The sequence below is a fragment of the Hypomesus transpacificus genome, chromosome 13, assembly GCF_021917145.1.
Source record: "Hypomesus transpacificus isolate Combined female chromosome 13, fHypTra1, whole genome shotgun sequence".
Classification (NCBI taxonomy): Eukaryota; Metazoa; Chordata; class Actinopteri; order Osmeriformes; family Osmeridae; genus Hypomesus; species Hypomesus transpacificus.
In genome coordinates this window covers 4,303,750-4,314,939 of record NC_061072.1, presented here as the reverse complement: position 1 = coordinate 4,314,939, position 11,190 = coordinate 4,303,750, and the positions used below count along the sequence as shown (strand labels likewise).

Genomic DNA, 11,190 nt, shown 5'->3' with positions numbered 1-11,190 from the left:
GTGCATGAGCCAATGGGAAATGAGCATAATACGAAAGGCCCAATGGGGAGGGGAGGGGGGAGTGCGGGAGGAAGGAATGGAGACATCAACCAACACATACAAGGTTACACTCATACACTCATACACTCACACACGCACCCAGGCACACACACACACTTCAATCGCAGACACACACACACACTCATACACTATGCAGATATGAAGGAGCAGGGAGTGAGGATGGGAAGTAAAGTTCAAACCATCCACGGAGAGCCGGCGCTTTGCTCCACGACCCAGACACCCAGACCTGGGAGTCACCCTGCTGGGGGGGAGCAGCCAGACCAGGACCAGCTCCCTCTGGTACCTCCGACCCAACACCGGCCCCCTCACCCCCCCCCATCACCCCCCACAGTAAGGAGGCACGTACCACAACACACCTTGAATCAGGGTCTAGAGACAACTGCAGCCTGCTCCCACCAGGGGTGACGATGACCATTATGACAGTTGGGGGTGGGGGGGTGGGTATGCGGGGGTGGGCAGGGGCAGGGGGTGACGGGTGACGGGGAGCATAGGAAACAGGAAGTGAGGTAAGAGCCCATACCTTGGTCGCCGATCATCAAGTGAGCCAGACCTTAAAGGAAGACAAGAGCACAGTCAGCACAGCAAAGGATCATGGGAGTGGTCGTGTCACAGCAGGGGGTTTGCGGGCGAGCCCGTTTGGGGAGGAGGGGTGGTGGGTGGGGGGGGGGGGGGGGGGCTATGCGTGTGAGTGAGTGGATATGTGTGTGTGTGGGATTCATTATTTCTACATGAGACATCTGCAAAAAGCAGACCATCTCTCTCATTCTAGGCAGTGATCCTACACATGCACACACACACACACGCACACGTACACACACTAAAAATGTATAGTGTACCTGTGTCTAACCTTGAATGTAGAGCCCCTTGAAAACATGATGATTTTCCATGAGGGGAAAGTACTTACCGTTCCTCTGCACCCAACACACACTCTTCACACACACTCTTGCGCATGGATACACGAATCAGAAACAGCCTCGCATTTACAGTAGCCAGATTAGACATGGTGGGGGAAGGTGATGGAGGAAGGGGGAGATAAGGGGAGGCGAGGCGGAGCGAGAAACCCGGGGGGGGGGGGGGGGGGGGGGGCTGGGGGGAGTCAGAGATGGAGGGAGGGATAAGGAACGATAACAGTGTAAGACATAGAAGGAGAGGTGAGGCGGGAGAGATATATATAGAGGTGTGGAAAGAGACGGAAAGATAGCGGCGTGGGGAAGGATGAAGGGAGAGAGTGAGAAAGACTTGGGGGGAGGGAGGGAGTGAGGTAGGGAGGTAGGGAGGGAGGGAGACCCACCTGGGCTGTAGCTGTGCACTGGGGGGCGTCCAGGCGAGGAGAGAGAGAGACAGACATTCATTAACATGCATGCTCAGCCCCCCTGGGTAACCATGGGTACTCACATGCACACTCGTCCTGGTCATCGATGTTACACACATGCAAATCCACCCAGATGTCACTATGGAACCCATGCTGCACTGGTAGCCAACGATTGCCATCAGATTACTCACATACAATACGACACGCTCACACACACACTCGCACGCAACACACACACACACACACAGCACACACACATAGAAGGTGGACATGGTGGATGGAAGGCGACACTCCTACCTGTTCATGTGTGGTTCTGGAGCCTTGTAGGAACCCTAAACTTACCTTGTAGCAGTCTCCTCCCCCCAGAGCCCCTGGACAAACAGCATGCAGTACACACACTGTTCACCCCCACACACACACACACTGTTCGCCCTCACACACATGCTGCACACATACACGCATACACACGCACACACACGCGCCTACTGCACATTGAGCATGGCAGTAATAATGGGGATGTACAATAGCTGATAAACATGGAGGATGAAACAGCAGTGCAGGATAAGGGAAGACATGCGGAAGTCAATACTGTAATGATGTGTGTCTGTGTACAAGTGTGTGTGTGTGTGAAAAAGTGTGTGTCTGTGTAAAAGTGTGTGTGTGAATGTGCATGTGGTGTGAGCCCCCTCCCCCTTCCCCCCCTCCCCCTTCCCCCCCTTCCCCCCCCTCCCCCTTGCTCCCCTCCCCTATGTCCTTGCCGTGATACTTTGGTGGAAACAGGTGGAACTATTAGAATGCTAACAGCAAGCTGCCTTCAAGGACAATGGGATACACAACCCTTACACAGCTAGCCTAACACACAACCCTTACACAACTAGCCTAACACACAACCCTTACACAACTAGCCTAACACACAACCCTTACACAACTAGCCTGACACACAACCCTTACACAACTAACACACTACCCTTACACAACTAATACACAACCCTTACACAACTAGCCTAACACCAACCATTACACAACTAGGCTAACTCAAAATCCTTACACAATTCAGACAACTCTTACAACACTAACACACAACCCTTACACAACTATCTTAACACACAACCCTTACAAACCTAGCCTTACACACAACCCTGACACAACTAACACTAGTGGATGAGCAATATCTGTTTTTCAATGGCCGATATCAATCCTGGTATTTAGAGATCAGAGAGGCAGACAGACTATATACTGCTCGTGTCAACTTTGTCATTTAAAATTATTGAAATAGATAAAAAACAAGGTCTGTATTTCTGTTCAAAATACAAATGTTAGGTTAAGTGTGACCAAAAGCCTTTTCTGTGGTTGAAAAAGTGCCTCTAAATACTTTAGCAATCTTAAGCATGACAGGTTCACTGCCGGGGGAATTCTGTTCGCCCAAACCACGTTCTGCTGGTATTGACAAACGATTTATAGAAATGATCTAGTCTCGTAGTGCATTGATAATAATCTTGTTTACTAGGTTGCAACTTGCGGCATAAGTTATGCAAGAAATTAGATTTTAAAAAGACCAAACTAGCAACAGCATTTTCACAAATGTTTGTGAATCTTAGTGGATGAGGAAGAGTTATAAAATTGTGTCATTGTAGGAAAAAATTTTTTTTAAAAGACCAAAAGGATTCCCGGTCACAAATACTTCGTCTGACGACCATTCCAGATGACAAATTTGTTAACTGTTTTACTTGCTGGAGGAGTGGGGACTGCACTGTTTCATGCCCTGTAGGCTATAGCTGGGAGCTATTTGAACTGGTTGAAGGCCTGCAACAATACCTTTCCCAAGAGGGTGCTCACTAGAGAGCCAAATGGGTAGGTCTAGCCCCACCCCTAACTCAGGTCAAGCCCCACCCCCCAGGTCTAGCCCCACCCCTAACTCAGGTCAAGCCACACCCCCAAGGTCTAGCCCCACCCTTAACTCAGGTCAAGCCACACCCCCAAGGTCTAACCCCACTCCTAACGCAGGTCAAGCCCCACCCCCCAGGTGTAGCCCCACCCCTAACTCAGGCCAAGCCCCACCCCCCAGGTCTAGCCCCACCCCTAACTAAGGTAAAGCCATGCCCCCCAGGTCTAGCCCCACCCCTAACTCAGGTCAAGCCACACCCCCGAGGTCTAGCCACCCATAACGCAGGTCAAGCCCCACCCCCCAGGTCTAGCCCCACCCTAACTCAGGCCAAGCCCCACCCCTAACTCAGGCCAAGCCCCACCCCCCAGGTATAGCCCCACCCCTAACTAAGGTAAAGCCCCACCCCCCAGGTCTAGCCCCACCCCTAACTAAGGTAAAGCCCCACCCCCCAGGTCTAGCCCCACCCCTAACTAAGGTAAAGCCCCACCCCCGAGGTCTAGCCCCACCCCTAACTCAGGCCAAGCCCCACCCCCCAGGTCTAGCCCCACCCCTAACTCAGGCCAAGCCCCACCCCTCAGGTCTAGCCCCACCCCTAACTAAGGTAAAGCCCCACCCCCGAGGTCTAGCCCCACCCCTAACTCAGGCCAAGCCCCACCCCCCAGGTCTAGCCCCACCCCTAACTCAGGCCAAGCCCCACCCCCCAGGTCTAGCCCCACCCCTAACTAAGGTAAAGCCCCACCCCCCAGGTCTAGCCCTACCAATCACCCACAGCCAGAGCTTGCAGTATAGCTAACATGTAGACAAAGCTAAATCAAATGTCTTAGCGTTAATAATGTGTTACATTTGTCCTTTACTTGATAACTAACTGTGCGCAGGTTTATAAAGCCTTCTTTATTACCACAATGTAGAATTCAATCAATAAACCAGTTAGCCAACTGGGCTCTACCAACAAATTCAGTATGCAGCTACTGTTGTCATGCAACCTGTGATGCATACTGGGTACTGGAGTTCTAATGGCATTAAAGATACTGTAAAGCAAATTCCATGATTTGCTTCTCGTTACATTATATACATGTGAAATGAGTTCCTGAAAGCATGTGCAGAGCGAGAAAACGTTAGGGGCAAAAACCCAACCTATCTACGTCACAACGACCTGTCTACGTCAGATCACAGATGGTTGCATTCTGTTACTCAGCTGTTACAATGCAAAGAGAAAGTAATTAACACATAAAACACTCAGAGACAGCAGGTATGGCTGTTCTGATATCTGCAATTGATTTAGCTAGTGTTGCTGTTGTTGCTAAATTCAATAAATTCAAGGGGGCGGAGCTTCAGCCTAATTTAAAGTTTATTTAACATTAATATGAGTTCCCCTAGCCTGCCTTTGGTCCCCCAGTGGCTAGACATTTTGATAGGTGTAAACAAAGCCCTGCGTATTCTTCTCCGCCTTTGAGAAAAATAAAGCTGAAACGCTCGGTTTTGAAAATTCTGGTTTTATGACGTCAAAAGAACGAAGGTTACTTCCCCTTTCTCTGATTTGCCCGCACAGAGAATTTGGCCCACCGATGAGAAAATGAGCTACAACCGTGCAAGCACAATATTGTTTTTCCTTGAGACATCATGGCTTGCAAATGACCAAAGCATGTCAGTTAGCCCCGCCTCTTTCTTCCTCATAGCATTTAAAGTTACAGACACAGAAACAGTACGTCCTGAGGAAAGCTCATTTGTTGGACTGCTCGTAGTGGTTGTAATTCTGCACCAAGGCTGAATTTCGGGAAAGAAACTTCAGTTACAGTATTAGGGGACCACTAGGACCTATATAAAAGCATCCAAAAACAGCATGTCATGGGATCTTTAACATACTAAGATCGGTGTTTCTTTTTCATTCGAATTTGGATGGGTAGTAAACAACACATTTCTCTGTGGTGTGATGAACTTTTTTAAACTAATTTTCGATTCCACTTTACAGGATCTTTAACACATGGTAGCAAGCCAGCCCAGCTCAGTTATCAGCCACCTAGTCAGCTGGACCTCAAGCTTTTTGATAAGTGCATGCATTGAAAAAAATTGTTTACTGGTCAAGCTGTTTGTTTTAAAAACTTCTAATTAAAAATGTTGCTTCTGAAGACAAATTTATCACCTATAAAATTACTAATTAGACCAAGCAAGGCAGTTTGACAGTGTTGAACAACCAGAGACCTTTACTAGCAAGTTGGCAATTTAGCTAACTCCATCTCCTAGAGGGCATCACCAATGAGCTTCCCTAGGTCCTGGTCCAGCTCCACCTTTCTGGCTATTTCCAACTAAGGTTATTAGCAATTTCTCAGTAAAAGACCAGAATCTAATTTTACGGACAGTCAACTTCGGATATGTTATTAAGAGTGCCCAATTAAATATATTGAGCTTCGAAGAATTTTACTGTTACCTTTTCTCTCAGGTAATGTTTCATCTAGCATTGGCATAGCACCCACTGCCATCAGCTTATGAGCGCAGGCATTGGCTGATACCGATTATCTCGAAATTGCATTTAGTCGGCCTAATTAATTGGCCAACCGATTTCAATCTAACACACAACCCTTACACAACTAACACAACCCTTGCACAACTAGCCTAACACACAACCTTTAACAATCGTTTGGACACATTTAACACTCATTAGTTACATCTTACATCCATACACCGCCCTCGCACACTACCCTCAAATACAGGCATCGGACACAACCATTTTGGTGCCGATAATCACACTCTTGTACCATAGCGACAGGAGATTACACCAATTAGACTGCAGGTGCGCCAGCAGAGACCGGCCTCCTATTGGCTCCTAGAGCAATCACATAGTGAATCTGAGAGCCAATCCAAACAGAGGCAGAGTACCTGGTGAGAGAAGCTTTGTAAATGGCCTGGCCTCCCTCTCAGCCCAGAGACCTGCACTGCTGGGAGAGACCTGAGCCTGCTGCTGCTAATGCTGTTGGTGCAGAAGTCTGAGCTGTGTGTGTCTGTGCGTGTGCGTGTGTGTGTGTGACAGACCCTTTGCCATCTAGCTGTGTATTCACATTTTGTTTTCTACAGCTGTATGTGTCGCATGTGTGTTTCTGTGTGTTTCTGTGTGTTTCTGTGTGTTTCTGTGTGTTTCTGTGGGTCTTTCTGTGTGTGTGTGTTTGTGTGCGTGTGAGTGATGTACGTGTGTGTTTGTGTGTGAGTGTATGTATGTGTGTGTTTGTGTGCGCTTAGGGCAAAGAGACTCTCCTGCAGCACTCCTCTCCCCCCTAGCAGTACCAGACAGGATCAGATTGTGTCAACATCAGCACACCTGTCTGCAGAGACAACTACTGTAGTATGTTCATGTTACCTCCTCCCTCGACCAGCACACCACTATACTGTCATATCCATACGCTTCCAACCCCCTCAACACAAATCCCAATGGCTTGTTACTAAGATACCAGCATCACTCTTGAGTTATTCGCATGCGCACACACACGCACCTTCGTGACACACTGTCCTGGTTTGACACACGCATGTCTTTGTCACAGCCCCTGGCGTGTGAGTCTTGTGGCGGAGGTAGAGAGAGGGAGAGAGAAAGAAAGAGAAAGAGAGGGGGGATACACAGAAAGAGAGGGAGAGAGAGAGGTAGTGAGAGAGGTAGTGAGAGAGAGAGAGAGAGAGAGAGAGAGAGAGAGAGAGAGAGAGAGAGAGAGAGAGAGAGAGAGAGAGAGAGAGAGAGAGAGAGAGAGAGAGAATGAGTAAGGAGACAAATGGCACGGACTCTCCATAGCAACCCTGTTGGCCAACCAACATGCTGGATGGTAGAGGAGTCTGGGTTAAGAGAGGGCTGATGTGCCACATATTGTACTGTAGGCGACTTATGGATACAGTGCTGTTATGACACATATCACTTGAATTTATCAATTGCCAAATTCATACATGAAAACTATGCAATGCTTATTCTCAGTGACAGTATTTGCTGTTGCCACTGCCTGTTTGACAACTGACTTCAAACAGAGAGAAAAAAGTAGTGTCTGTTTATTTTTAAAGTTGGTTGTTTTGGTGTCAAATCCTAGAAAAACAAAACAAATGGAACACATAACACAATAACACATAATAGAATCTACCAAACCCATTGACATTAGACTGCTGGATTCAAATGGGCTTGTGAACCTAACAAGCACAACTCATCTCAAGTCAACAGATACAAAACATTTTTTTACTGACAGTATCTCAGCCATCGACAGCTAGTGAGCAAGCCATTACTAGATACAGTTTCAGGTGGGTCTACAGTATTAAATCATGACCTGCTTTACTTCAATGTCCACCAACCGAATGAAACCGTTACCAGCCTCAAAGCCAGGTAGATCACCAATATAAAACCTTTCATAGTTTCAGTACCAGGTAGGTCTACAGTACAAAACCTTTTATAGTTTCAGTACCAGGTAGGCCTAGAGTATAAAACCTTTTATAGTTTCAGTACCAGGTAGGTCTACAGTACAAAACCTTTTATAGTTTCTGTACCAGGTAGACCTACAGTATAAAACCATTCCTAGTTTCAGTACCAGGCAGGCCTAGAGTATAAAACCTTTTATAGTTTCAGTACCAGGTAGACCTACTATATAAAACCTTTCCTAGTTTCAGTACCAGGTAGACCTACAGTATAAAACCTTTCCTTGCTATAGTAAAAGGTAGGCCTACAGTATAAAACCATTCCTAGTTTCAGTACCAGGTAGGCCGACAGTATAAACCTCTTCCCAGCTTTAGAGTGAGGTTGGCCTACAAGAGGCTATGATGAGCCAGGGTATTTATCTAAGAGCACAGAGCTGGCCATGAAGACTTGTATGACTGTAATCACATTAGAGATCTGTGTTTAATCTTCTGGACTCAATAACACTTAGAACAGGAACTGCATAACTCCACTCTCAAGACCCCGCTACAGTGGGTGATTGTAGGTGGATGTAGTCTGTATGTGTGCGTGTGTGTGAGTGCGTATGTGTGCGTGCGTGCGTGTCAGGATGACAGTGCAAGGGGGGTCAGGGTGATCTGGGCCTTACCTTCACTGCAGTCGTTGCCTTGGTAACCGGTGTGGGAGCAGTCGCAGATGCGCTGGTCGTTCACGACGCTGCACACGCCTCCGTTCTGACACACGTGGTCGGGCCCACACCCCGAGCTCACGGCCACGCCCTCCGACTCCTCCAGCGCGGTCGCCGAGCCGTTCACCGTCACCGCGGTGACCCAGCCCCGGAAAGGGTTGTGTTCTCTGATGGCGGGCGAGGTGAGGCGCAGCGGGGACGAGTGCAGCTCCGGAGACACCCCGCCCATGAAGGTGTGGCTGAACACCGTCATGTCTCGGCGCTTGCTCTTCACCTCCGCCCAGCCCTCCATCCCGTCCACCTCAAGCGTGGTATTCCTCCAGTCGCGCTTGACGCGCACGGCGTGCCAGCGTCCGTCGCTCACCGCCACACCCGACTGGACCTCCGCCGGCTCGGCGCAGAAGATGGAGAAGCGCAGGCGGAGGCGGCCGTGGAGCAGGAGCAGCTCCAGGAAGTCGCAGAATCCCTCGTCGTCCAGGTAGAGCAGCAGGCCCTCCTGGCTGTGAGTCCGCAGGCTGAAGCTGAGCACGCTCTCGCAGCAGGCGTTCCACACCGGGAAGCGGCCCCACTGGCCCGACACGCCCCCAAACTCCAGCACCTCCCCGCGGGCCTGCCCCCCCACGCTGCACAGACACAGCCCCAGGAACAGCAGGGGGGCCGCGGCCCACACGCACACCGCCATCGCACACACGCTCGCACTCATACACGCCGTCTCACGCGCGCACACACACACACACGCGCGCGCACACCCACACACACACACAGGAGAGGACAGGGGCTAGAGCAGTGAGGGACTCTCCAGCCTACAGCTCATGGTGCTAACTGTAGGAGCCTTCTTCACCCCCTTTGAAGGCCGGATACGCTCTTATTGGCTCACCAAAGTCTTCATAGGGCCGTCAGAGGCACTGGGACAGGATGCTGGGAGCCTGGGGTTGGCACAGGGCCTCTTGGTGTCGTCTGCTAATCTTCAGGCCTTGCTTCACCCTGGGAGGGTTCTTGTAGGTCTGGACCGTGTTCTTCCTCCACGTTCAGAACTCCTTGTATGTTGTTGCTGAATATGTGTGTGCGCGCATGTGTGTACTACTGATGGTAAAAGTGTAATATGAGCTCCATCTCTGTGCCCTGGGCCTGTTCCCAAGAGTGGGCAATTTCCCAGTGTGTGTGTGTGTGTGTGTGTGTGTGTGTGTGTGTGTGTGTGTGTGTGTGTGTGTGTGTGTGTGTGTGTGTGTGTAGGTGTGTTTGTCTCACACACAAGTGACAGAAAGAGACGGCACTTTCATAGCAGACCTGGATGTTTTTTCTGTCTTTGGAAAGCTGTGTGTGTGTCCCTTAATGCCGCGTCATCACTCTATCCAGCGACCTATAGAAGAGAACAGAGACAACACTATCAACCAGGATCAGATCACACAGAGAAACACACGGACAAACTGAAAGTTTACATACAGTATAGTAGGCTACATTCCATATAGGCAAGAGAGAGGACCCCTCAAAACCAAGGAATGCAGTCCGGGTTTTTTTTTCACTCGTACGCGTACACTCTATGAACGATTCAAATCCACACACAGGTATACGGACTTTCGATTCGTCCCTGACGATAGACCATGTGAATATACGTCCAAGATCAACAAAGGTTTAGCTTGCGACAAAATACATTTACCGAGCTGCGGCCGCGTCGCGCCTCTGTGAGTGATTCATTTGCACAAAGAGCAGCGCTCCTCCAACACCGTGCGATGCGGTGGATGACTCAAATGCGCTTCACTTATCAAATTATCCCCGTTCTTTGCTCATCACACGCCTCTAACTCATTCAATCACACACACACAGCACACACACACACGCACACACAATAAAACACACCTCCGAAGAAGCATACGTCTCTGTGAACGGGATAACGATAAACCCTCGAGGGTTGGGGCTCCAAATCACCTTATTGATGGACGTGGCGGAATGAATGCGGTTTAAATATCGATTCTCGATTTGCTACCATTCTTCTTGTCCTTCTCTTATGCCGGAGCGCGGCCCGTAACTCCCGTTTTCCTTTTGTAGCCTAGCCTATCGTCCGTCACCTGTGCGAGAGCATCTATTGCCTACCGTGAATACTGCCACTGGAGGGGGAAAAACGCACGTAGACCCTTCCTATCAAACACACAGACCCTATTAGCTTTGCGGTCTGCATCAAACCAACGCCACCCTTCAATACAGCACAATCAAAATGCTAATGAAATTCCTTTACATTCACCCACGCGCGAACACAAACAGTCATTAAACCTACCTTCAACACATCCTTTGGTCGGTTCCATGACAGTGTAGTGCAGTTTCTGATCGGTTTTCTTCTTTTCATGTGATGAACACTGAACCCGCTGTGAGAGGAGAAACGCGGAGCAGGCAATCAGGTCTCCCTAACACTGGGAACCGATATCAAACCAGGACAGAAAGAAAAGCCCTGTCTCCTGGCGACAAGGTAGTCTACCATTGCATCCAACAGACGCTCGATTGCGCTCTCTCTCTCTTTCTCTCTCTCTCTCTCTCTCTCTCTCTCTCTCTCTCTCTCTCTCTCTCTCTCTGTCTCTCTCTCTCTCTCCTGTGAGGAGGAAAAAGGTGCAGTCTGATGCTCCACGAACTCGAACGTCACGTGGTTGCGATAAGGAGCGAATGGGCGGGGCTGCGCGCTGCTGCAGCACCTTGGACAGCGCGCGCTCACCGTCTGCACGGAACAGAAACTCAATTACTGGAGACTTGAATTCGGTGGGGGGACTGGAAGATCTAAATGATAATGGCATAACCCTGACTAGACTATGTCCTTCCACCAAATTCGATGTGAACGTAACCGAGAGATTGCTCGAATAGATGCGAGA

At 49.4% G+C, this 11,190-nt stretch overlaps 1 protein-coding gene across 1 annotated transcript; it reads right to left on the bottom strand.

The window, feature by feature from the left end:
* Positions 1 to 429: 429 nt before the first annotated feature.
* On the bottom strand, positions 430 to 11,190 carry nrxn1a (neurexin 1a). Its single transcript, XM_047032643.1, has 5 exons — positions 10,608 to 11,190; positions 8,297 to 9,695; positions 1,352 to 1,369; positions 581 to 610; positions 430 to 446 (listed from the first exon to the last, which is right to left on the bottom strand). Exons 2-5 carry the CDS (start codon positions 9,036 to 9,038, stop codon positions 430 to 432), a joined length of 807 nt encoding a protein of 268 aa, XP_046888599.1. The 5' UTR covers positions 9,039 to 9,695; positions 10,608 to 11,190.

Bases quoted from the DNA above. Each gene is read 5' to 3' on its own strand.
- nrxn1a (XM_047032643.1), bottom strand. From the start codon at position 9,038: ATGAGTGCGAGCGTGTGTGCGATGGCGGTGTGCGTGTGGGCCGCGGCC.